Source organism: Bos indicus x Bos taurus, chromosome 15 (assembly GCF_003369695.1).
Source record: "Bos indicus x Bos taurus breed Angus x Brahman F1 hybrid chromosome 15, Bos_hybrid_MaternalHap_v2.0, whole genome shotgun sequence".
In the NCBI taxonomy this organism is placed as follows: Eukaryota; Metazoa; Chordata; class Mammalia; order Artiodactyla; family Bovidae; genus Bos; species Bos indicus x Bos taurus.
In genome coordinates this window covers 55,498,726-55,524,412 of record NC_040090.1, presented here as the reverse complement: position 1 = coordinate 55,524,412, position 25,687 = coordinate 55,498,726, and the positions used below count along the sequence as shown (strand labels likewise).

The 25,687-nt window shown below is 49.4% G+C and overlaps 1 protein-coding gene across 2 annotated transcripts in view; it reads left to right on the top strand.

Annotated features, from left to right (window-relative positions):
* The window catches only part of TMPRSS4 (transmembrane serine protease 4), a 39,981-nt gene extending 14,796 nt beyond the window's left edge, over positions 1-25,185 (top strand). The window contains exons 2-13 of one of the 2 annotated variants that reach the window (XM_027563614.1): positions 3,309-3,342; positions 5,870-5,983; positions 9,007-9,159; positions 10,926-11,055; positions 14,129-14,230; positions 15,517-15,557; positions 18,631-18,790; positions 20,063-20,229; positions 21,354-21,452; positions 21,639-21,781; positions 23,543-23,692; positions 24,628-25,185. In XM_027563614.1, coding sequence (XP_027419415.1) covers positions 3,309-3,342; positions 5,870-5,983; positions 9,007-9,159; positions 10,926-11,055; positions 14,129-14,230; positions 15,517-15,557; positions 18,631-18,790; positions 20,063-20,229; positions 21,354-21,452; positions 21,639-21,781; positions 23,543-23,692; positions 24,628-24,639 — 1,305 coding nt within the window. In that variant the 3' untranslated portion in view covers positions 24,640-25,185. Of the gene's footprint in view, positions 1-3,308; positions 3,343-5,869; positions 5,984-9,006; positions 9,160-10,925; positions 11,056-14,125; positions 14,231-15,516; positions 15,558-18,630; positions 18,791-20,062; positions 20,230-21,353; positions 21,453-21,638; positions 21,782-23,542; positions 23,693-24,627 lie in introns of both variants that reach the window. The other variant, XM_027563613.1, reaches the window with a different exon arrangement.
* The last annotated feature ends 502 nt before the right edge of the window (positions 25,186-25,687 follow it).

The window sequence follows — 25,687 nt, the reverse complement described above, 5'->3', positions numbered from 1 at the left end:
TTCTGTTCCTCCAGCACCAAGCTTATTCCTGCCTGCCTGGCAACTTCCGGTCATTCAAGCCTCAGACCAGAGGTGCTCTCTAAGATGATCCCTTCCCCAGATCTCCCATTCTCAGCACACAGCCAGGCACTGTCTCCCATCACCCACATTACTCTCCGCATAGCACCCAGCTCTCTCTGGGTTTATCTGTTGATGGTCGGCTCTCCCCTAACTTCCCCTACTTTCCCCCACCTTCCCCTACTCTCCCCCTGACTCCCCCACCCCCACCTCACCCCAGGATACAAGCTTCTCAAGACCAGGGTCCCGCATACCTTGTTTGGCACTTCTCCCATCCTTGCTGTAATTATTTCTCATTTGTCTTTAAATCCGTAGCTCCCAGAGCAGTGCCTGGTACAACACTGACCCTCAACAAATAGTTGTTTAATACTTAGCTATTGAACCACTCTGGTTATCAGACAAGTGTTATTTCTTTTCACCTTTGTATTTGACTGAATTAGACAAAAGAGCTTTGTGGACTGTTACTTGCTGATTGTGTGTAGATTACTGTTGGTAACATCACCTGACTCTGTAGCTACCGAAATGGAGGGAGTCACCAGATTTGTTCTCATCTTCATCCTGGAAGTAGCTGCTGATGCAGGCCCTGGTGATGGTGGAGGAGAGATGGCCCAGAAGGAGCTACAGTACAGAGCCCAGAATTCTAGCTGTCATTTACTGGGCCTCTACTAGGTACAAGCCAGATGCAAAGCACCGAAGGCAAAGGCAATAAGAAATAGAGATCGCCTGACTGGAGAGTTCCTGGGGTAGAGTCCTGGGCCAAGCGTCTGGGGGCACAGGGAGGAAGGGCCCGGAAGGAAGCTGCTTTGTGAACCAGGCGCTTCCCACTAGATATTTCACGGCAGCACTATGATGCAGGTGTCATTTTCCCCGCTCTGCCGAGGGGACGCCTAAAGCTCAGAGAGGTTAAGTATCTTGCCCAAAGGCTCACAGTTAATAGGAGGCAGAGCCCATGTTCCAACTTGGTCCCTGCAGAGCCTTGGCCATCTCTGCTGCATCCCCCAGCTACCCATGGCCTAGTGCCCCCATAGGGCAAAGCCAGGCACGTCCCCAGAGCAGACCACAGAGTTGAGGAAGAAAGGAAGAAGCTCCTTCTCCCAGTGACTGTTGTCTGCCATGAGAGCAGGTAGCTCCCAGGGACCCCACAATTTATAATCTAGATCACCACCCTCCCCTCCAGGCATTAGAAGAGTCCCTCTCAATCCCCAATGGGACTCAGGAAATTCCAGCTGGAAATGTCCAGGGACCTGCAGCTTCCCCACCTGCTCTGGAATGGCTGTGACCTCAGCCAGTGGGCAGGTGAGCCCCGGGGTGGAGACCTAGACCTCGCCCTGCCCAGGGGCTCCCGGTCATGTGCTAGACAAGGAAAAGGAAGAAAGAAAAGAGAGTTCACAAGTGGCAGGAAAGCATGAACTTAGGCAGCACCCTCCCCTAACCTCTGCATTGCAGGAAAGGGTGCAAGTACTTGGCATGAGAGTCATTGTGTATATATTTTTGTATGTGTGTTGACAAGACTACACTTGAAGAAATACTTTAGTGTCCTGGTTGCTTTTTTTTTTTCTGTCTATTCTGTTGAGTATAATATATGTTCAGTAAATTACTCAAATCTAAAATGTACAACTCAATGAATTTTTACCCATAGGGGCTCAGTGGTAAAGAATTTGCCTGCTATGCAAGAGACTCAGGTTCAATCTCTGGGTCAGAAAGATGCCCTGGAAAAGGAACTGGCAACCCACTCCAGTATTCTTGCCTGTGAAATCCCATGGACAGAGAGCCTGACAGGCTACAGTCCATGGGGCTGCAAAAGAGTTGGACACAACTTAGCGGCTGAACAACAATATACCCCCATGTAATCAATGCTTAGATCAAGATCCAGTTTTCCAACATTCCAAAAGGCTCCATTGTGCTCCTTCCAATAACCCTCATTATAATCACTGTTATGATTTCTATCACCATGGATTACCTTTACCTTTTGGTCATATATATGAAATGATATTCGTGTCTATAGTTTCTTTTTTATTATTATTATGTCTTTGAGATTACTCCATGTGTCATTGCATTTGCACTAGTGCTGAAACTCCAGTACTTTGGCCACCTCATGCGAAGAGTTGACTCATTGGAAAAGACTCTGATGCTGGGAGGGATTGGGGGCAAGAGGAGAAGGGGACGACTGAGGATGAGATGGCTGGATAGCATCACTGACTCGATGGATGTGAGTCTCAGTGAACTCCAGGAGTTGGTGATGGACAGGGAGGCCTGGAGTGCTGCGATTCATGGGGACGCAAAGAGTTGGACGCGACTGAGCAACTGATTTTATCTGATCTGATTCTTGTCTACTGCTGAATTATATTCCATTATATGAATACACCACAATTTACATATCTATTCCACCAGTGATTGACTTTTGGATATAGTAGGAAGACTTCTATACAGGTGTTTTGCTGAACAGATGTACTCATTTCTCTTGGCCCTAATTCTTGGTCATAGAATCAGAGAAGAGTCATTTGTTTAGTTTTAGTAAACTCAGCTAAACGTTTTTCCAAAATATTTATACCAATTTACACTCACAGCAGCAGTGTCTGAGATTTCCAACTGCTCCACATTCTCATCAACACTTGTTATTGTCAGGCTTTTTAATTTTAGCCACTCTGGTGTCTGTGTAGACATGGCTCATTGTGGTTTGAATTTACTTTGGCCTGGAATTCCCTGGTGGTCCAGTGGTTAGGACTCCACACTTTCACTGCTGAAGGCCTAGGTTCAACTTCCGGTCAGAGAACTAAGATCCCACAAGCCGTGTGGCATGGTAAAAATAATAATAATAATTTACATTAGGCTGATGAATGATGATATCAAGCATCTTTTGGCACTTAATTGGCCATCGAAGCATCTCCTTTTGTGAAGTGTTTGTTCAAGTTTCTAAAGAATTATATCATCCATAAAAGTAGACAAATGATGGACAAAAACATAAAAGAAAGCAAAATCATCTTAGAAACTCAGTAAAACACACAATAGCCCAGCAGCCAGTTGCTTCTAATAATTGATAACTAGTAGCTACAACTAGTAAATCTGCTGTACCAGGTCATTTGAATGCATAACTGATTTATATATTTTGAACCAATTATTTAGATATCATGGAGACCTCCAACTTAGACTTAACAGGGAAAAGAGAATGTAGATAAAAGCCCTTCCCTCAGTTCAGAGCCCCAGCTTAAAAGGCTCCCTCACTTAACTCACTATTTTTCCTTCAATTACAGGATCCTGAGATCAATCGACCCCTGAACAGCCTCGGTAAGCTCAGGTCTAGCTTTCATTTGTCTACCTCGGCCTCAATCAGTTACCAAGTAGATACTAAACCCCTCTTGCAGGACCCTCACCACCACCTCCAAGTGGTAAATGCTACGGGAGACACCCATCCATCATTCAACAAACATTTATTGAGCGAGTGTAATCTCCAGGATTCGTTCTATAAGTATAAGAAAGAGGCACAGTCTCTGGAGAAATAGGATCAACAAACCTAAAACCCTAGTGGCAGTGACTCTCTAATTCACTCATTCAGTTCCTCATTCTCTCATTCCTTCAACAATACTATGAGAGCCTGCATGGGCCAGGCCCTGGACTGGACGTTGAGCTACAGCATAAATACAAGAGCTAATGTCCCTGCCCTCGTGAAGTTTACAGTCTGACCATGCTGCCGAGGAACAGCCTGAACAAAAGTGCTTTCACTAGTAAAACAGAAAATGGGAGGGACTTCCCTGGTGGTCCAGTGGCTAAATCTCCAAACTTCCACTGCAGAGGATGCCAGTTTGATCCCTGGTCCGGGAACTAAGATCCCACATGCCAAAAATTTGTTTAATTAAATTGTAAAAAATAAAAGCAAAAAACAGCATATAAAATGAAAATAGCAGTATTTGCCTGACTTACAGCAGAAAAAAGGAGTTAATAGATAAAGTCTTCCCAAATATAGAGGGATTTTTTTCCTTTCGTTCCATTTCCTTAAATTTTTGATACCTATGTCTGATAGCCTGGATCAGCAAAAAAAAAAAAAAAAGTGAGCAGAGAACAGAGAACAAATATTAATATGACAGGTTCATAAGGAAATGACCAAACCCACTTACTTTGACAGCTTATTATTTCAGGGTCATGGGTTAATAAAGATCACAAACAATACAATCTTCAGCAGGTAAAATGATGCCAAGTTTCTACTTTGCGATTTAACATATCAGTATTCCCTGGTATCCCCAAAGAACACCAGACGTACAAGCGCTCCATCACCTGAGTAAGCCTGGGAACTGCCAAACGAGAAAACAATTAAGGGAGCCCGGGAGGGAGAAATCAGTGCCAAGTGACAATCCTGAAGTTAAGAGTGATTACAGGTTGTGCAAGGACCAGGGAGTGAATCTGTTCGTGTGGAACCGGGGCTGGTGAGGACTAGCAGTGGGAATCCATCTGACTGGGAGAAGGAGGCCAAATTACACTGGGTTTGAAAGCCCAGAGAAGAGTGTGGTCCAGTTATGGAAGTCGTGGGGAGCCCTTGTGGGTTCCGGAGCAGGGACATGACAGGATGAAAGCAAAGTATTAGGAAGCTCTGTCTAGCAGCAGATGGCTGGACAGGCTGAAGGAACTGAGGCAGGCAGGGACGCTGTTCACAGGTCAGAGGGTTGGTTAACTTTATAAACAGTAAACTTTATAGACAATAAACCAAGAAAACCCTTCCCTTCATGATGATGTTCTCCATGAGAACATCAGGGAGGCAGAGACTCTGGGCCCTGGACAAGGGAACTCATCAAAGAATTCCCAGTAAGTACGTCTGGGAAAACCAGCCAACCTTGTATCCCCAGAGGTAAGTGCTCAATGAAGAAATTGCACATGAATGAAGGAGCAAAATGTCTCCATGTCCACGGCCCCAGGAAAGAGGATAGTTTTGAACACTCACTGCTGGAACTTGAAAAACAACACCCACTAACATTATTAATAACCTACTCTGTTGCCAGGCGGCATTAGTGGTAAAGAATCCGCCTGCCAGTGCAGGAGACAATAATAGATGCAGGTTCAATCCCTGGGTCAGGAAGATCCCCTGCAGGAGGGCATGGCAACCTACTCGGTATTCTTGCCTGGAGAATCCCATGGACAGAGGAGCCTGGAGGGCTACAGTCCATAGGATCACAAAGACTCAGACACGACTGAGCTATGAAGCACACTGGACTGGACAAGCACGTACTGTGCTGGCAGCCCCTGCACACCTGGAGCTCAAAGTCTGGTCAAAAGTTAACCCGGGAAAGAGGGTGCCTGCACACGTGCTCAGTCGTGTCCGACTCTTAACAACCCTGTGGACTAGCCTGCCAGGCTCCTCTGACCATGGGATTCTCCAGGCAAGAATACTGGAGTGGGTTGCCATGCCCTTCTCCAGGGAATCTTCCCAACCCAGGGATCGGATCCTGTCTCTTAACGTCTCCTGCGTTGACAGGCAGGTTCGTTACCACTAGCGCCACTCGGGAAGCCCAGGAAAGAGGTCACGTGATAGTAAAGGGAAAGGGGACGGGCCTCTCCTGGGGCAGACGCAGGTCAGACTGGACAGAGTAAAACATCCTAGGACAGGTGCCACGGCGGGAGGAGCACCAGGAAAGATGGACAAGCCCGGGAAAGTGAAAGGAGGTGGGGGTCCACGCGCTGAGGAAGCTGAGCCTAGTCTGCAGGAATAACCCCAGCACCAAACAAAACTGTACCCAAAGTTTTCCCAGGGCCAGAGGGTGGGGAGGCTGTAGCCCTTGGCAGGGGCAGCCTCTGAGAGCTGACTGCTCTTTCTCTCCCCCTACAGATGTCACCCCCCTGCGCAAATCCCGCACCCCGTTGGAGATCTTCAAAAAAGTAGGGATCCCGATCATTGCAGCAGTGCTGATCCTGGCAACCATCATTGTGGTGGCCGTCCTCAGTAAGTCCCAGCCCCCACCCGGTGTCCAACCTCACCCCAGCAAGGGGTAGCTCCCACCCACCCCTCCCCTGCCCTCACCTCCCAGCGCTACCCATCCTTACCCCTCCCACCCCAGCAGAGTCGAGGGGAGGAGATGTGCATATAGCTTTGAATCCACCCCTGCTTTGAACGAAGTCTTCCTCTTGGAGTGGAGGGGAGATGAACTCCTCCCCCGTCTATCCCAGATGGATTCTGTCCCCGATGATTCCTTCTGCCAGGAAAGCACAGTTTGCACCAGTTACAAACCTACTCAGGCAATTTGCGCAGCAGCCGCGCCCCCAGCCTCCTCCTTTCCAGGTCTGCAGACTGAGAGCTGAGTGAATTCTGGCAGCTCTGGGGCTGGAGAAGCAGAGCATGTCTGCTTGTGAGGAGGGGAAGAAGGAAGAGGCATTAGGGAAGATGCCCAGGAGGGTAGCACCTCACCCCATCTTGAGCTTTGGTTTCACCATGGCTGGAGCCTAAGACCCAGTGTGATCCAAGCAGGCAAAAGATGAGAGAATCAAGCAAGCCCTGATTCCCAGAGCCTGTCCCTCTCAGCCTCCCCCACACCCCATCCTACGACTGAGCCCTCACCTCCACCCCCCACCATAGCCAAGCAGGGTACTGACCACAGATTTCACCCAGGAAGTAGGGCCAAGAGGACCTGACTAGAACTCAAGACACCTGGGATGGGGATCCCGGTGCTGTCCCTTCTTGGTGCTATGTGACCTTGAGTAAGTCTCCCAACCTCTCTTAACCTCAGTTGCCTCGCCTGTAAAATACCCTATCTTCATCAGAGGGATATCAGAGAACCAATGAGGTAATGTGTGTAAAGTACTTGGATTAAAAACTAGGCTGTGCAAAAGTGGAAGTCATCATGCGTATGTAGGGCTGAGGCCAAGGGCATGTGTTTGCTCACCAGGCCAGGACGGCTTTCCAGGAGCCTGGCGCGGCCTCCGCCTCATCGGAGGACACTCAGAGCTCATCTGATCCAACCCCTCCGTCTCCACTTGGGCACTGAGGCAGAGAAAGGGGATATGGCAGTTGAGGGGCCTGGACAGACAATCAGGCCCCCAAATGAGCACGTCCATTTCCACCTCATGGCGGTGGAAATGCAGATCCAAAACATAAACATCACCCATCCTGGGTGCCCACGGGGACATGAGATGCAGATAAACCCAAACCCTTTAGACCTTGGCTGACCCAAGAGTGGTGGTGGGCATCAGCAGATTTGTTGTCCTAAGCCTGTTTGGCTCAAACTAATAGTAAGATGAGCTTACCTTCTCTGACCATGTGCCCCGCCATAGTGGAGAGAGCAGTCAGGGCCAGGTTCAGGGTGAGCCAGGGCAGGTACTAATACATGATTTAGAGTCAGGCTTTCCTTGTCCCAGAAGGTCCTGAGTGACTTCCAGCCCGGGGCCCCCAGGTTCTGCAACTAGAAGCAGTAACCTGAACTTCCTTCCTGGGCTGGGCTCCAACATTTGGTTTCTGGGGACTCAACTGGTGACACTGTATCCTGGCTTCCCCCAGGAGGCAGGACTGACCCTTTCTGACCCTGGCTCCTGACCATGAACCAAACCCTGAAAGTTGAGGAAATAGCTGATCTGCTCCTTTTCCCTTACTTCTCAAAGCAGGAGCATCAGGACCAAGAAGTCACATTTTAAGCTCCTGTAGGGAAGGCTGGGAGAAGCAGCAAAGAGCTTTGGAGCTGGACGGACTAATTGAAATCCTGGCTCCACCTAACTGCATGTGGCTTGGGAAGTAAACCCTAACTCTCTAAACTTTCATATCATTGTTTGTAACATGAGTTAATGATAGCACCTACCTCCTGAAGTTATTGTCAGGACTCCGGGTGACAATGCCTGGAAAGCTGTTAGCAGTGATAAGCAGCCCCATCATGACACTTGTTTCCATCACTCTGAGGGCCACTCAAGGTTGATGCTAGGCTGCCCAGGGGAGCTTCAGGCCAAAGGAGAGTTCGGTTAGACAGGAGGAGCTGGGAGAGTTTGGAAAAGTATTGAAATATCTGTTTCCTGAGGACTTAAAAACACCAGACTCCTTCCCATCATCCAAGACAGAGAAGGAGCAATAGACTCTGAAGGCAGGAGGCAGAAGACAAAGCAAGCAAAATGCCAGCCTCTTTCAACCCCAGGTAAAAGCACCTTGTCCTAGAACTGCGCTTGATAGCAAAGAGACACTTTCACAACCACCAGCCCACTACGTGTTCATTCTCCACAACCCTGTGAAGCCCAGAAAGGGCAAGGGATTGGTCTAAAGTCACCCAGGAGGTGGCAGAGCCAGTGCTCAGGTCTTCAGACTCCAGGCCCAGAAAGGGCAGCGACTGGTCTAAAGTCACCCAGGAGGTGGCAGAGCCAGTGCTCAGGTCTTCAGACTCCGGGCCCAGAAAGGGCAGCGACTGGTCTAAAGTCACCCAGGAGGTGGCAGAGCCAGTGCTCAGGTCTTCAGACTCCAGGCCCAGAAAGGGCAGCGATTGGTCTAAAGTCACCCAGGAGGTGGCAGAGCCAGTGCTCAGGTCTTCAGACTCCAGGCCCAGAAAGGGCAGCGATTGGTCTAAAGTCACCCAGGAGGTGGCAGAGCCAGTGCTTAGGTCTTCAGACTCCGGGCCCAGAAAGGGCAGCGATTGGTCTAAAGTCACCCAGGAGGTGGGAGAGCCAGTACTCAAGTCTTCAGACTCCGGGCCCAGTGCTATCTCCTCCATCCACAGAGGCCCTGGCCAATACTTGGGGTTGAGAAGCGAGTGGGGGCTATTTCTGAGTTGCTCCTCACACATGATCTTGATAGACTCTGGGGACTGGTGTTATTATCAACACTTTACAGATGAGAAGACTGAGGACACCAGTAATTAAGTGGCAGAAGTGGGCCTGGAACCCATATCTGCCTGTCTCCAGGCCCAGCAGGTTTTCAGGTAAACACAGCCTCTCCTACCCCTGGGCTGCCTGCCTGACCATCAGCCCTCTCTGCCCTTCCCTGCCCTTGCCTTCCAGTCAAGGTGATTCTGGACAGTTACTTCTTCTTCTGTGGGCAGCCCCTCCTCTTCATCCCAAGGGAGCAGGTGTGTGATGGCCACCAGGACTGTGCCTCGGGGGAGGATGAGAAGTACTGCGTCAAGAAACTCCCCGACGGACCTCCAGTGGCAGGTGAGTCCAGGGGCCAAGGGGCCAGGGGAGTGGACAGAGCAGGAAGTTGGCTCAGGTCCACTGCATAGCATCTGCTACCTGACAAGTCAGCTTCCTTCCCTATTGTAAGAGTCTTAAAAACAGGATCATGTCTTATCTACTGGATCCCCAATACTTAACATGTAGCAAACACTCAGTACATTTTGATGAACAAATGTGGACCAGAGGGGACAGGGAGTTGTAACTGAGCCTGCCCCATTCCTGCTGCACCTGGACGCTGAATTGAATGACCTTGGGGAGTTCCCTTTTTTCTCTGACACCTATTATTTCAAGAGGACTGCAAAGAGACCGTATGGCCACTAGCCAGCTATTGATTCTTCTATTTATTTTGCGTGTGTGCTTAGTTGCTCAATCGTGTCTACTCTTTGCAACCCCATGGACTGTGGTCCCCCAGGCTCCCCTGTCCATGGGATTCTCCAGGCAAGAATACTGGAGTGGGTTGCCATTTCCTTCTCCAGGGGATCTTCCTGACCCAGGGATCGAACCCAGTCTCTTGAATTACAGATAGTTTATTTACCATCTGAGCCACCAGGGGTGGCTATTCATTATAGAAGTGTTTATTGTAACATGTTATGGAACAAGACTGAGCTAGGTCCTTCAAAGGATGGTTTTTACATAAAAACCCATGTTCTTCCTTGGATTGGGTTACTCCAGCTTGATCCACCCTAGTACTTGGGCTCTGCAAAGAAAAGACAGCCCAGGGCATGGGTGATGGGGGCTTTTATAGGGCAAGGCTGAGTGACATCCTGTGTATTTGACCCTTTTTTTAATCAGAAATCAAATGCCTGTGAGCCTTGCCACCCTACTGCCAATAGCAATTCTCACTCGCCTACCCCTCTCTGACCTTACATGGAAAAAAGAGCAAGGTTCCTCTTTGAGAAGTTTTCCCAGACAAGAGAACTTGTGTGAACCACGGGTAGGAAGGCCTTATAATACAACCATCAAATACATATATGCAAATACATCTAAAAAGTGAAAGTCACTCAGTTTTGTCCAATTCTTTGTGACCCTATGGACTACACAGTCCAGGAAATTCTCCAAGCCAGAATACTGGAGTGGATAGCCTTTCCCTTCTCCAGGGGACCTTCCCAACTCAGGGATTGAACCCAGGTCTCCCACATTGCACAGATTATTTACCAGCTGAGCTACAGGGGAAGCCCAAAAGTGGAAGGGGAGCTATTAATAATTATGCCAGGGCAAAAGTCAAAATGGAGATTATTCCCAGGACATCTGGTCACCCTGCTGCTGCTGCTGCTAAGTCGCTTCAGTCGTGTCTGACTCTGTGCGACCCCATAGACGGCAGCCCATCAGGCTCCCCATCCCTGGGATTCTCCAGGCAAGAACACTGGAGTGGGTTGCCATTTCCTTCTCCAATGCATGCAAGTGAAAAGTGAAAGTGAAGTCTCTCAGTCATGTCCAACCCTCAGCGACCCCATGGACTTCAGCCTACCAGGCTCCTCCATCCATGGGATTTTCCAGGCAAGAGTACTGGAGTGGGGTGCCATTGCCTTCTCCTGGTCACCCTAGCTCCTGTCAGAATGAGACTCAATCAGGCAAAGCCAAAAGGAGGAACTCCTCTTGAGGTGGAAAGGTTTGGTGTTCTGTGAGGCTCCCCGGTTCCCAGGAGGGTTTGGACCACCAGTTTGGGCTGGTCACATGATAAATTCTTTGGGAGATGAGCCAGATGAGCCCCTGCCCTGAGCTGACCCGGGTTCCTTCCCTCCCAGTCCGCCTCTCCAGGGACCGATCCACCCTGCAGGTGCTGAACCCCGCCACGAAGAACTGGGCCTCCGCCTGTTTCGACAGCTTCACAGAAGCTCTGGCCAAGACCGCCTGTCGGCAGATGGGCTATGACAGGTACCCAGCCCAAGGTCCGGTGGCTGTCACCTCACCCCATGACCTCTCTCCCTCTCTTCCTTCCCTCCTCTTTTCCCCTTTCCCTCTTTCCTTCCTCCTTCCTGTCTCTTTCCTAAAAATTGTAGGTATTGGAGTCAGACAACTGCTTTTGAAACACTTTTCCTTACAAGCAGCATGAAGTTAAATCTTGTAAGGCTCAGTTTGTTGAAGAGTTAATGGAGATGTGTGTGTGTGGTGGGGGGAGGTGGTGAGGCTTCCTTGGTGGTCCAGTGGCTAAGATTCTGTGCTCCCAATGCAAAGGCCCAGGTCTGACCTCTCGTGGGTGAACTAGACCCTGCATGCCATAATGAAGACTGAAGATCCTGCGTGCCACAGCTGAGACCTGGTTGTTGTTTAGTGGCTCAGTCATGTCCGACCCTTTTGTGACCCCCATGGATAGCCCACCAGGCTCCTTTGTCCATGGGATTTCCTAGGCAAGAACTCTGGAGTGGGTTGCCATTTCCTCCTCCAGGGGATATTCCCAACTCAGGGATCGAACCCATGTCTCCTGCATTGGCAGGCAGATTGTTTTACCACTGAGCCACCTGGGAAGCCTACAGACAAATTAATTAATTAATTTAAAAAAAGAATTAATGGGAGAAGCAATGCCAACCTCATAGGATGGTTATGAGAGAGAGAATATCTGCCCCCAAAAGAAAAAAAAAGAAAAAAGAATATCTGCCCCCCCATCCCCCCTCACCCCTATCCCCACCCCCACACACAGTTCAGGCTCCTTATAATCCCCTCCTTTCCTTTACTCCTCAACCCTCATTTCTTCTTGGTTTGGCAAGCTGCCATCCCTGCCCCAGAATACAAAAAAAATCTTATTTATTTATTCAAAGTCCTATTGGTTAAAATTTAGTTTAAATGAACCTGATCTCACTGGGGTTTCATGAGCAATCTCAGCTCTCAGCAAATTTCAAAGGCAGTTTTAAATCTTTAGTGGATGAAAAAATATACAGTTTTAAGAAGGGTAATTAACATTGCATATTTATATTCATTTGATCTTGGCAAAAACCAAAATGGTAGTTATTATTCTATCTGTTCTATAAGTAGGTTCAAAGAAGGTGAATAACTTGATCGGATAGTAGCTGGGAGCAAGAGGGCTGGAATGTGTGCCCAAGACCCCCTAATTCCTGGGTGTCAGAATTATATCTGTTTCTAGGTTGCGTAATTCTCTCTTTTGTGGAGGTTTCATCTATAAAGGGAGGAGAGGGGAGACAGTTGATCACTCAGAGCCTAACTGGAGAGGATAGAAAAGGACCCATGCATTCAGCTGCACAGGGGGTAATCTCTTCCTGGCAGGCCCCAAATTTTAGGATTCTAAGAAACTGGACCCAGAGACTAGGTGTAAATGATACATCCTAGGCAGACATAGTCCATCAGTCAATCACAGAATCCTCTTCCATCAAATCCTAGAGCAGCCTCAAGCTCATTTTTCAGTAAGTACTCTAGACAGACATCACCGATCCATCAGAACTATTTGCGCCTTCTGCTCTCTGGTTGTCAGGTTTCTCCTGCTCTCTGCCCTCCACAGTGTGCAACTTGCAGTACCCTCCGGAAAGGACACCCTGCCCCCTTCATTTCCAAGGAGAGCTAGGAAGGCAAGCCCTGCCCCTGCCTCACCCCTCCCCCAACAGCAACCCCAGCCTGGCCTCCTGGCTGCAGCACCCCCCTCCTACTGCAGGCCAGCCAACTGCAGTGTCAGCTGTACTAGCAGAGCAGGCTGCAGCCTGATTATGAAACCAGGATGTCTCCAGGGGTTCTTAAGGTAAAAGGCTCCTAGATTTTCTGTCCTTCTAAGCTCTTTAAGGCATCAAGCCATCTAGCTCTTGGGCTCTGCAAGATCAAAGCTGATCAGAATTATTCATCATGATGTAACTGGTGAATAGAGGCTAACTCTCCTGGGAATGTCCACTTCCACCATGATCCTTCTTTTTGTATCTCAGATTTCCCTGGCTAGGAGGGCCTTCTTGTCCCAGGACCACAAAACTCTAGATGCCTCAAGATGGGAAGGACTCTGAAGATCATCTGGTCTACCCATCATTAATAGAGGGGGAAACTGAGGCTTAGAGAGACCCAGAGAGAAAATGTGACCTGCCAAGGGTCACAAATCAAGCTAGTGTCAGAGCCAGGACAAGAATCTCAGGCTTGAGGGCTCTCAGCACAAAACCCAGCACTGCTAGACTTCAGCCTTTCAGGTGCCATGGCTGGGTCATCCAAGTAGTGCCAGATTCCTGGGTGGGCATGTGAGAGTGTGCCAGTCAGCCAGTGTCTTGGGTTGACCCAAACCTGCATACAGAGCTTACGCTAGCATGACTGGTATAAAGGATAGGCAAGGACAGAGGAGATGGAAAAGAGGTACATTCAGTACAGCAACAATCAGAAAGATGAGATTAATCAGGGAAGACTTCTTGGAGGAGGGAAGACTTATACTCAAGGTCTGAAAGAAAACAAACATGGATTTGTGGAGAGAAAGAGAGATAGTGATCCAAATGAGAGAGATGTTTGTCTGAATGCACGTGAAGCCTGATCTTGGCCTGTCCCACCTTCAAAGGGACCATAAATGTACCCCACTACCACGTTCAGACCAGATGCCTCGTTTGGAGAACCAAATGTCCACATCTAGTTCCCTCCAAGGTAGGGATGGGTGCTAACTTGTTTCCTCTGCCTCCTTGTGAACCAGGAGAAACAGCTGGGACATTTGGAATAAGGACAGAGCTGGGAGTTACAAAAGAGCGTCCATAGGATTTCTTCAGAGCTCTGGGCTCTGAACCAGTCTTCCCTGCCCAAGAAAGCAAGTCCACATCAGCGCTGTGCTCAGGGCTGAGTCCTGGATGTCAAGAAACATCCCTTGTCCTCTAGCAAAGCAGGCACTACCCTCGCTTACCACCTCCACTCCCCTGCCACACCCCACCCAGCACCCTCCGCTGCCCCCTCTCCTGGGAGTAGGGGCTACTCCCACCATCTTGGTCTGAGCTCCTGCCTCAGCTCACATCTCTCGCTCTTTCCCTTTCCCTCCCAACACTAGCAGCAAACCCACCTTCAGAGCTGTGGACGTTGGCCCAGCCCAAGATCTGGACATTGTCAAAGTCACAGAGAACCTGCAGGAGCTTCAGGTGCAAAACTCAAGTGGGTAAGTGAGAGGACGCCTCTGGCCCAGAAAGCTCAGCCACGCTCGCTGTCGTTGGGATTGCAGCCAGACTGCCCCGAACGGATGCAGCAAGGGGAACATAAGCCAGACAACAAGAACTCCTGGCCAGGCAGACAGTCCGATATCAAAAGCTAGAGCATCACATTTCTGAGCGGTTTTCTGTGTTGACTCTTTGGCTTAATACAAGGGGCAGCTGGACAAAGTGTGCTGTCCACACGCTGGCGGCCTTTCGTCAGTCAAAGAAGAAAACCAAATTGGTTTCCTATGGCCTTATGCTCTCTTTGAGCCCCAGAGGCAGGATTCCAAAGGCCACTTTGTCCTTCCTGCCACTCACCCAGGCCAGAGTAGTACCCCCCTCTGCATTTCTAACTCTCCAGGGGAGCAGCTGTATGGCCGCTGTCCTGTTCTCATGCCCACCACCCGTGCCAGAGCCCGGCATCTACAGGAACACTGTCACCCCACAGAGAGAATGATGTCTCCTTAGGACGCAGGGAGGTTGCTGAGAGCTGCTTATTCATCAAAGAGTAAATCTTGAAAAGGAGAGGACTAGGAGCAGAATGATTGTTTGCCTGGAGTTTCACTAAAATCCCATTCCTCTTCTGTTTGAAGAACCTGCAGTGCCGCAGACACTGGTCCAGCCTCTGCTCTCTTCCATCTCAGGCTGCCAAGAGCCCCAGGGTGGGCTGTGACTCAGGCAGGGCCCAGCACATAGCAGATGCTTATCAGTAGGGGTGTGGAATCCAACTGCATTCAGTCGCACTGAATTGGGTGGAAGTACGGTGTCTATATGGGGCTTCCCTGGTGGCTCAACTGGTAAAGAATCCACCTGCAAGGCAGGAGACCCTGGTGAGTTTCCTGGGTTGGGAAAATCCCATGGAGAAAGGATAGGCTACCCACTCCAGTATTCTTGGGCTTCTCTGGTGGCTCAGACAGTAAAGAATCCACCTGCAATGCAGGAGACTTGTGTTCGATCCCTAGGTTGGGAAGATCCCCTGGAGGAGGGCATGGCAACCCACCTCAGTGTTCTTGCCTGGAGAATCTGATGGACAGAGGAGGCTGGAAGGCTATAGACCATGGGGTCAGAGTCAGACACGATTGAACAGCTAAGTACAGCACAGCACGGTGTCTGTACAGCCCCCACCCAGCAAGGCTTCATATTTCCCGGGTGCTGGGAGGGGACTGGAGTCAATAGTGCCAGGAGACCCGAGTCCCTGCCCCCCAGCCAAAAGACAAGCAAAAGCCACAGGATGCCTGTGTCTCCTTTCCAGCCCCTGTCTCTCAGGTTCCCTGGTTTCCCTGCAGTGCCTTGGTGAGTACGCCCCATCTCTGAGGGTTTGGGTCCTGGGCCAGCAATAAGCAGGAAAGAAGACCTTCATCCTCATTCTTAAATCACTCAGACTCCAAGTGTCACTCTATTCTGTCCAGACATTACTCCCTGGACCTTGGGCTTGTAGGTGAACACTCCTTCAAGTAGTTGATGTTAAGAACTCCCTCCCACTGCCCACCCATATCTCCACACTTGTTGTGGGCAGAGATCCAAGAGAGAGTAGGAAAACCAGAGCCTCTACCCGCTCTCACCCCTGGCCAGGGCCCACGTAATCTCATCTGCTCATTCCGTTTAGCAAAGATTCATGGAACAGTTAAGATGCGTCATCACTGTCAGATGCTAGCTGGAAGTAGAAGATACCAGACAAGCAAGAGAATTGGCCTCTGTCCTCAGGAGCTAATGGCTGACCAAAGGGAGAGGTGTGAGGCCACATGGAGGAAGTGCCAAACTGACCAGTAGTCCTGACTAACATGCTCCAGAGTGATGGCATGGGGCCGGGAGGGCAGGGGGGACATCAGGAGATCTGGACAGCACCTGTCCCACTGGCTTCCAGTGTGACCTTGGGTAATTCACTTGATCTCTCGGAAGTTCATCTTCCCAAGAAGCCCTTTAGTCCAACAGCCCAACAGAATCCTGGGAGAGCCCCTAGTTCTGAGAGAAGATCAGAAGGAAAAACAAGCTCTGAGGTCCCACTCATCCCACCAGCCTCGTGGGAGAACCAGGCTGAGCCTGGCAGATGGCCAGAAACTGGATCGCCTGAGAGGAGGAAGGTCATCCTCGCTGCCTTTGCAGTTGAGCAGTGAGGATGCATCCCTGCAGCTTAGTAGTGTGTGTGCATGGAACAACGGACTGGTTCCAAACTGGGAAAGGAGTAATTCAAGGCTGTATATTGTCACCCTTCTTATTTAACTTCTATGCAGAGTACATCATGAGAAACGCTGGGCTGGATGAAGCACAAGCTGGAATCAAGATTGCCAGGAGAAATATCAATCACCTCAGATACGCAGATGACACCACCCTTATGGCAGAAAGTGAAGAGGAACTGAAGAGCCTTTTGATGAAAGTGAAAGAGGGGAGTGAAAAAGCTGACTTAAATCTCAACCTTCAAAAAACCAAAATTATGGCGTCTGGTCCCATCACTTCGTGGCAAATAGATGGGGAAACAATAGTAACAGTGACAGACTTTATTTTCTTGGGCTCCAAAATCACTGCAGATGGTGACTGCAGCCATGAAATTGGAAGATGCTTGCTCCTTAGAAGAAAAGCTATGACCAACCTAGACAGCATGTTAAAAAGCAGAGACATTACTTTACCAACAAAGGTCCATCTAGTCAAAGCTATGGTTTTTCCAGTAGTCATGTATGGATGTGAGAGTTGGACTATGAAGAAAGCTGAGTGCCGAAGAATTGGTGCTTTTGAACTGTGTTGTTGGAGAAGACTCTTGGGAGTCCCTTGGACTGCAAGGAGATCCAACCAGTCAATCCTAAAGGAAATCAGTCCTGAATATTCATTGGAAGGGCTGATGCTGAAGGTGAAACTCAACACTTTGGCCACCTGATGTGAAGAACCGACTCATTGGAAAAGACCCTGATGCTGGGAAAGATTGAAGGCAGGAGGAGAAGGGGATGACAGAGGATGAGATGGCTGGATGGCATCACTGACTCGATGGACATGAGTTTGAGCAAGTTCTGGGAGTTGGTGATGGACAGGGAAGCCTGGCGTGCTGCAGTCCATGGGGTCGCAGAGAGTCGGACATGACTGAGCAACTGAACTGACTGATGCATCCCTGTTGGATGTTAAGACTTTTACCCATTCTCATGTGATCTCAAGTTACTGATGGGATCTGAGCACCTGATGTGCTGAGCTAAGCAGCACTGAAGTCAGAACGAGGCTTAAGCCACAGATCCTCCCTACAGGAGGCTTCAGTCTCATTGAGAAGACAAGACTGAACAATGACAACAAGGAAAGCTGGCTAACATCCAGGCATGCTGTGAAAATGCCAGGAGAGGGAAATCCCCAGGGATCAGGCAACGTGGAGAAGATTCTCAGGCTAAACATCACAGAATGAACTGTAGGCTCTAAGAGGGCAGGAACCAGGTCTGTCTCTCTGTCTTGGCCAGTGCTCTCTTCCCAGCCGAATGAACAGTGATTTAGATGAACATGAGAGGAGACAGCATCTCAGGGACAGGGACTTCCTGGAGCAAAAACAGAAAGACTTTTCAGGGAGCTACCAGCAGATCGATTTGGCTAGACAGCAATTTTCTATCAGGAGGCTGCCAGGAGCAGGAGTTTAAACTCTTCCCCTACAGACAGAGAGGGATGCTAAGGAGCTTTGAGTGAGGGAGTGAGGGATGTGTAGAAAGCAGTGTTTGGAATTAGAAAGTGTTTCACAAGCCCCTTCCAGGCACAAACCCAGAGAGGGTGGTGGCCTTTCCCCCTTAGAACCATCACTGTGGCAGTGACTGCCAGAAGGATTGGAGAGGCTGGGAACAGGGCGGAGAGGTGGAACTGGAGATTTTTTACAAGAGTTCACAAGTCAGACGTGAGAGCCAGGAGAGTGGGATGTGAAAGAGGGAACAGGATGTCAAATCGGGAGACTCTCTGAGCAGGGGGAAGGGACTTGGAGAAAGGTGTGTTTAGGATGGGAAGATCCATTTCTGGAACTTTCTTCCCACTCTCTAATCCCGAAGCAGCCTGTGGGCGTCTGTTCACTGTTACTCAGTGGGAGCAGCTGGGGACACCCCCTGGGCAGGACTTTCATAATTCTGGGTCCACGTTTAGCTTCAAGGTCATGAATTCCAGCACAATGGACACATCTATATTCCCAGTATAAACTCCATCCGAAGCTAAAAACAGGAGACAGAGATTGGGGGAGTCTGGGATACTCAGCGTCTCCTGGTGAATAATTCAAAATTGGCCTGGTTCTCTACCCCCACCCCTGTTTCCAGTCCTAAGGACCCTGCTCAGGATAGGCTGGCTGGGGGCTCTAAGGGGGACAACCCCAGTCCCCAAGAGCCTGACTCCTTCTTTTCTTCCTCCTTCCCTCTGAGTCCAGCCTGCGGACAGAGTGTGAAGGCCCCTCGGGTGGTGGGTGGGAAGGAGGCCTCTGTGGATTCTTGGCCTTGGCAGGTCAGCATCCAGTATGACAAACAACACATCTGTGGAGGGAGCATCCTAGACCCACACTGGATCCTCACGGCTGCCCACTGCTTCTGGTAAGGCGCATTCGGGGAGCTCCTGGGGTCAGAGCTGCAGAGGAACCTGAGCACCTGGATCCTCTGTCTCCAATCTGTTGTCTGATGCCCTCCAGCCCTTCCCTTCCCCCTAAAGAAGGGTGTGGCTGCCTAATGAGACACTGGACATGACATCCTTTGTTAGGCCTTGGGGGGTCTTAGCAGAGGGTACCAGTCACCAGGCCTGACTGGTACCAGTCACCAGGCCCTTCCCTTTCGGGGGGGAAGCCAGCAAAGACCCCGTGTCCTCACTCTCCCCTACATCACTCACTGCACAAAAGCACTTCCCATCCGCCTCTGAGGACTCCAAGGGAGGCTTGAGAACTCTCTCCCTTTCTGCTAGTCTTTCAAGAAGTGGTTCCAAATCCCAGGTCCATGCCACTCCTTCATTATATCCAGAAGTTAAAACAGAAAAAAGTATTCTGTTACCAGCCAGCAGAGACAGGCCTGCCCATACCTCTGGAGAAGGACCATTCCAGGTCCTCTTCACCTTCATTCATCCATCTGTTCATTCATTCACCATCTATGAGTACCTACTAGGTACCACGTGCCTTCGTGCAGCAGACGCCAGAAGTGCCTCAGAGGAGCACACCGTGTAGGCCAGTGATTTTTAACTTTTTTGGAGAATCTGATAAAAGCTATATTTCCCCTGTGCACTCAGCTGTGTCTGGTGTCAGGAAGAAGAAAAGTACAGTAAATTCCCTACATATGAATGTGTTCCATTCCAAGAATATGTTTGTAAGTCCAATTTGTTCATTAACTTCAACCAAGTTAGCCTAGGTACCCAACTTTTACAAATAGCGCCAGGCACATTAACTAACTTACATGATTGGAGATGCAAACACACATTCACATCTTTGAGAGTCTTCAACTTGAAGGTTCATACGTAGGGGACTTACTGTATACAATAGAACTGACCATAATGCAAGTATCACATGAGTAACAAGACCAGTAAAATGCACTAGAGTGTCAGGACCCAGAGCACAGGCACTGAGCATAGCCCATTCCCCAGCCCTCCAGTTTTAAGTTTCTTCCAGCAGGTTTCACCAGGGAGAAGAATCAAATCCCCTTTAGAATCTGACCTGCAGTAGGTGATTCCTCAGATGGCCCTTCTCCAGCACCCCTGCCCTTATCATCATTACCCGCCAAGGCAGGGACATGCAGCACCCACTCCCCAGGGCCCCGGAGACCCAGCCTTTAGCAAAACCTCCTCACGCTTGACTCGGACCTGAACTTCACTGTCTCTGCCCCCAGGAAGCATCTCGATGTGCCCAACTGGAAGGTGAGGGCTGGCTCAGACAGATTGGGCAGCTTCCCATCCCTGCCTGTGGCCAAGATCTTCATCCTTGAGCCTAACGCCACATATCCCAGAGAGCACGACATTGCCCTCGTGAAGCTGCAGCTCCCGCTCACGTTCTCCGGTGAGAGCCGGCGCCTGGGGACAGAACTCCCATTCCGCCACTAGCTCTTTCACTAAGTGGCCTTGGGCACATCACTACTCTCAAGATCTCAGTTGGCCCATTGTTTCTGGCAAGTATATCAGCCTATTGTCATGAAAGCCATGAGGCCTCCTCGAGCTCTCAGCTGACACCTTACCCCTGCCAGATTCTTCTGATGTCTGTTTTCTATACATAGAGCACCCCAAGTGAGAATCACAGATTCATCCAATCTTGGAGTTGTGAGGGACCTAAAAGATCTCCTGGCCCATCCTCCACCCCAACCAATGCAAAAGCCTGCACAATCTCCCTGCCAAAGGGTCATTGAGCTCATTTGCTCTCCTCCAGGGACAGCAACTCATTACTGTTAAGGCAACCCATAGCATCTTTGACCAGCTCTGTTCAATGACTCAGGCTTACACTGGGTAGTATTTAGATCAGCATCTCCAATGGTTGGTTCCATAGAACACGGGTCCCTTGGGTACAAGAGGGTTCCTTTCTCAAATAAGTTTGGAAAATATTTTTATACCATAGCTCTCTTCCTGGAACACGTTAGTATATTAATGACATTAAGAGGGTTTGGGTTTTTTTAGCAATTTGTTTTGTTGTGTTTAATTCACATTTTCTTTATTTAAAATTATTTATTTGTTTTTGGCTGTGCTGGGTCTTGATTGCTGCATAGGCTTTTCTCCAGTTGTGGCAAGCAGGGGCTACTCTTCCTCGCGGTGCTCGGGCTTCTCACTACTATGGCTTCTCCTGTTGCAGAGCAAGGGCTCTAGGCACACGGCTCCAGTAGTTGCAGCACATGGGCTCAGCAGTTGTGTCTCCTGGACTCAGTTGCTCTGTGGCATGTGGAATCTTCCTGGACCAGGGACCAAACTCATGTCTCCTGCATTGGCAGGTGGACTCTCATTCACTACACCACCAGGGAAGTCCAACACATTTTCTAAACTTATTTGACCACAGAATCTTTTTTTTTTTTTCCATGCTACTTCTATTAACATCCCATGGAACATGTGCTATGGAAACCCTGGTGTTAACCCTAACAGAGGATTAGCCACCAGGCTCTCCTGAACTTTGGGTCCCCTCTTCCTCTCTGCTCCTGGTAGGCACAATCAGGCCCATCTGCCTGCCCTTCTCTGATGAGGAGCTCACTCCAGGCACCCCACTCTGGGTCATCGGATGGGGCTTTACAGAAGAGAACGGAGGTAAGTGCCAGGCTCAGGATTACAGGACTAAGTGAGCAGCTCCCAAAAGTGATGGGAAGGAGGACCATCCTTTAGAAAAACCCATCCTGGAGGTCCAAGCACCAAGGTACCAGGAAACCCAGAGAACTGTCCTGGGCTGGGATTTGAAGGCAAGAATGGGAATGCAAGTGTGTTTTCAACCTCCAGGGAAGATGTCTGACATACTGCAGCAGGGATCCGTCCAGCTCATCAACAGAACTCGGTGCAATGCAGAGGATGCGTACCAGGGGGAGGTCACCAAGACGATGATGTGCGCAGGCCTCCCGGAGGGCGGCGTGGACACCTGCCAGGTGCGGCCTCCAAGGATCATGAGGGAATTACAGAGATAGGGGAAGTCTGCTCTGAAGAGATGAAAAAGTTCAGAGGATGAATGCCCCCACATGAAGGCTTGCACATGGTGGGCACTAGGTGTGTGATGAAGGGAGGAAGGGGGAGAGGGAAAAAGATATAAGGATGGATGCATGCATGGATGCATGGATAGACAGATAGAAGCAAAGAGATTTCAAATGTATATTTTACATACAAAGATGATGTTTCCCTCCCCACCTGCTCTTACTTCCCATCATTTAAAACAGTATGAGCCCCTAGCAGGCAGGAACCCCAGGTCTGTTTTCTCTACAACTGTCCTCAAGCTGCTGAACTACACTAGAGAAAACCCATCTCGTGCTGGATAAGCCCCAGTGCACTGTCCTTCACGCATCCTACTGGCCAGTCCATGAATATATTCTCACATCCCCACCCAGAGGATCTTCTCAACTATTTTCGTTAAAACCCCAAACCCTTCTCCCACCCCCATTCTCAGTCATTAAATTCCTTCACTCAAGAGGCATCTCTTAGTCATCTCTTGATGACTTGATATCAGGTAGATGCAGAACTTTGAGGACAGTGTCTTCCCTCAGGGAGTTCACAGTAATGGGGGCGGGGGTGAATAACTCCACAGGCAGTTCAGCTACAGAGTTATTGGGTTCTGAGGGATGAAACCCCGGAGGCTATAAGAGCTGGTAAGAAGGACACCCAAATAAGTGAACTTTTCACTCTCTCTCATTTTTTGTACAAGAAAATGTCATTTTGTAGTTTGCTTGTTCTCTCTCTCTCTCCATTTAATTCTAAGCTCCCTTAGGGCAAGGATCTTTTCTCTTTTCATTAATTGATCCCAGTTATCTAGAACAGTGACTAGCATGAAATAAGCCCCCCTGTAATGGTTCAATAAATCTGAAAACTACTAGGTTAGATGGGCTTCCCAGGGGGCTCGGTTGGTAAAGAATTCGCCTGAAATGCAGGAAGTGCGGGTTCTATCCCTGGATCGGGAAGATCCCCTGGAGAAGGGAATGGCTACCCACTTCAATATTCTTGCTTGGAGAATCCCACGGACAGAGAAGCCTGGCGCGCTGCAGTCCATATGGTCACATAGAGTCGGACATGGCTGAAGCGACTTAGCATGCACTGCTGCTGCTAAGTCGCTTCAGTCATGTCCGACTCTGTGCGACCCCATAGACGGCAGCCCACCAGGCTCCCCCATCCCTGGGATTCTCAAGGCAAGAACACTGGAGTGGGTTGCCATTTCCTTCTCCAATGCATCAAAATGAAAAGTGAAAGTGAAGTCGCTCAGTCGTGTCCGACTCTTAGCGACCCCATGGACTGCAGCCTACCAGGCTCCTCCGTCCATGGGATTCTCCAGGCAAGAGTACTGGAGTGGGGTGCCATTGCGTTCTCCAGCACACACTGAGTTAGACAAAGATAACCAGGCTTCTTTACTACAGGACCCCTTAGAGCCCTCACTGTGCTAGTGTGAGTTGTAGATCTCCAAGAAAGGGCTAACAGCACACCCACAACTTGCTTGACCGCAGACAAAACCCTTTCACCCCGAAAGGGAAGGGCATTCCAGGCTGCAGGAACAGCATGAGCAGGGGAAGTGAAGGTAGAACAGCAGAGGGCGCTGGAGAGCAGGGACCAGATGGGCCAATGCAGTGAGGGGAGGGTGGAGAAGCCCACCTCTCCACCCCAGCCCTGCCCACCCTCCCCAGCAGCCTCTGTTCTGGCCTCTCTCACAGGGTGACAGTGGTGGCCCTCTGATGTATCACTCTGACTGGTGGCAAGTGGTGGGCATCGTGAGCTGGGGCCATGGCTGTGGGGGGCCTACTACCCCAGGAGTATACACTAAGGTCACAGCCTATCTCAACTGGATCTACAATGTCCGGAAGGTAAGCGTGTTTGCCCTCCCTGTGGTACCCTCCCTCCCTTCCTCTCCTCTGTGGGTTCCAAGCCACCCTTAGTGACTTAATGGCTCTGAGATTCCCCTTTAAACCCCCAATAGTCTTCATTTCCAGCAAGTGACAACCTGGAATTCCACCATTAAGAGCTGAAATTCCTTAGATCAGAGACTCCCATTAAATCCAAATACCTTACTGTATGGAACACACCCAGTTTTACCATTCTCTTGTTCTCTGATCAAATGCAGCTATCAGACACTTTCCAGAGACCAGATTCTGATAAGAAGGAGGATGGAAATATTACTCAGTCATAAAAAGGAATGAATTTGAGTCAGTTGTAGTGAGGTGGATGAACCTAGAGCCTTTTATACAGAGTGAAGTTGATCAGAAAGAGAAAAACAAACATCAGATATTAATGCATATATATGGAATCTAGAAAAAAATAGTACTGATGAACCTATTTACAGAGAAGAAATGGAGATATAGACATAGCGAACAGACTTGTGGATGCATTTGGAGAAGGAGAGGGTGGGACAAATTGAGAAAGGAGCATTGATATATATACACTATCATGTGTAAAACAGATAAGTAGTGGGAAGCTGCTATATAACACAGGGAGCTCAGCCTGGTGCTTTGTGATGACCTAGGGGGTGGAATGGATGGGGGGAGGGAGGCTCAAAAGGGAGGTGATATGTATAATCATGACTGATTCCATTAATGTGCAGCAGAGACCACCACAATGCTATAAAGCGATTATCCTCCAATTAAAAAAAAAAAAGGAGGATGGAAAGGCTTATAAGACTTCCTGAGCTCTAGAGAGTAGAGAGAGGCGCAAAGAGCTTCAGAAAAGGAAGATTAATTTTGCATGCCACCATTTTGTTCAATTTCAAATTACCTAGTTTATTTGTTGGTCTCTTTTATTCTAGTCTGATCCATGATGCTCCTGCCCTTGAAGTGCTGGAAACTGCTTCCCCCTGCCCTGCCCACATGGGAATCCCCCAGAAGTCAGACACAGACCAAGAGCCCCCTGGGGCACACCTCTCTGCCCACACTCTCAGCATTTCTAGGTGCAGCAAAGGACCTGCAATCCTGTAAGTCACCCCACAGCTCACAGGCACGCAGGAAATCAGCAGCTCCAGTTCAGCTGCCCATGATGCTCTCGGCATCCCAAGGAGGGAGAGACACAGCCCACCGAACAAGCCAGCCTCCAAGACTGAGGTCTCAGAAGGCATTGCTAAGCCAAGAACTTTCTACTCTATTGAATGGAAACAGACGCTCTTCTAAGAGCCTAGATCACCAAGGGCTGGAGTGGAGGGAGGAGAGGGTCTGAGCCAGCCCTCTGCCTCCCCACCTATCCCCAAGCCCACCTGAACAAGAAACCGTTTATAATGGGAAATGTGCTGTCCTGCTCTTGGCTCAAGTACTGTTTCTTACTGTTTCGTATTGTGGCCACTGTTTATTAAACTGGTGCGTGAAGTCTTTGACATAGGCTGACTGGGCTGCTTGAAAAGTGTTGAGCTAAAGACTACCAAACTATGATCTTTATTCCTTGTCCTGGGTAGGAAAAGATCTATGGGAAATGATTGATTTTCAAAGTAGAAGAAAAGAAGGCATGGGTACCAGAGCTGATGGGTGGGGGCACCCCACTCAGGGGGCAACAGTGAACAACCGACTGGGGAAGCCAGGGGTCATTAAGTGTGCTTTCTACACAGGGGACTTGTCCCACTGCCTTCCTCCCCTTCCTCTCTGCCCTGATATCAGCCACAAGCAGGGAGAGGATCTGGGCTTTCAAGGCTGACTGTGAATCATGGCTCCCCAAGAGGCTGGGAAAAGGTATTGCAACTCTAGGTCCTAACATCTACCTTAAGAACTCTAGGTGTGATTTTTAACCATTCTTTTCTTTTTTTTTTAGCCACATGGCATGTGAGATCTTAGTTCCCCACCAGGATCAAACCCACACCCCTGCACAGAAGTGCAGAGTCTTAA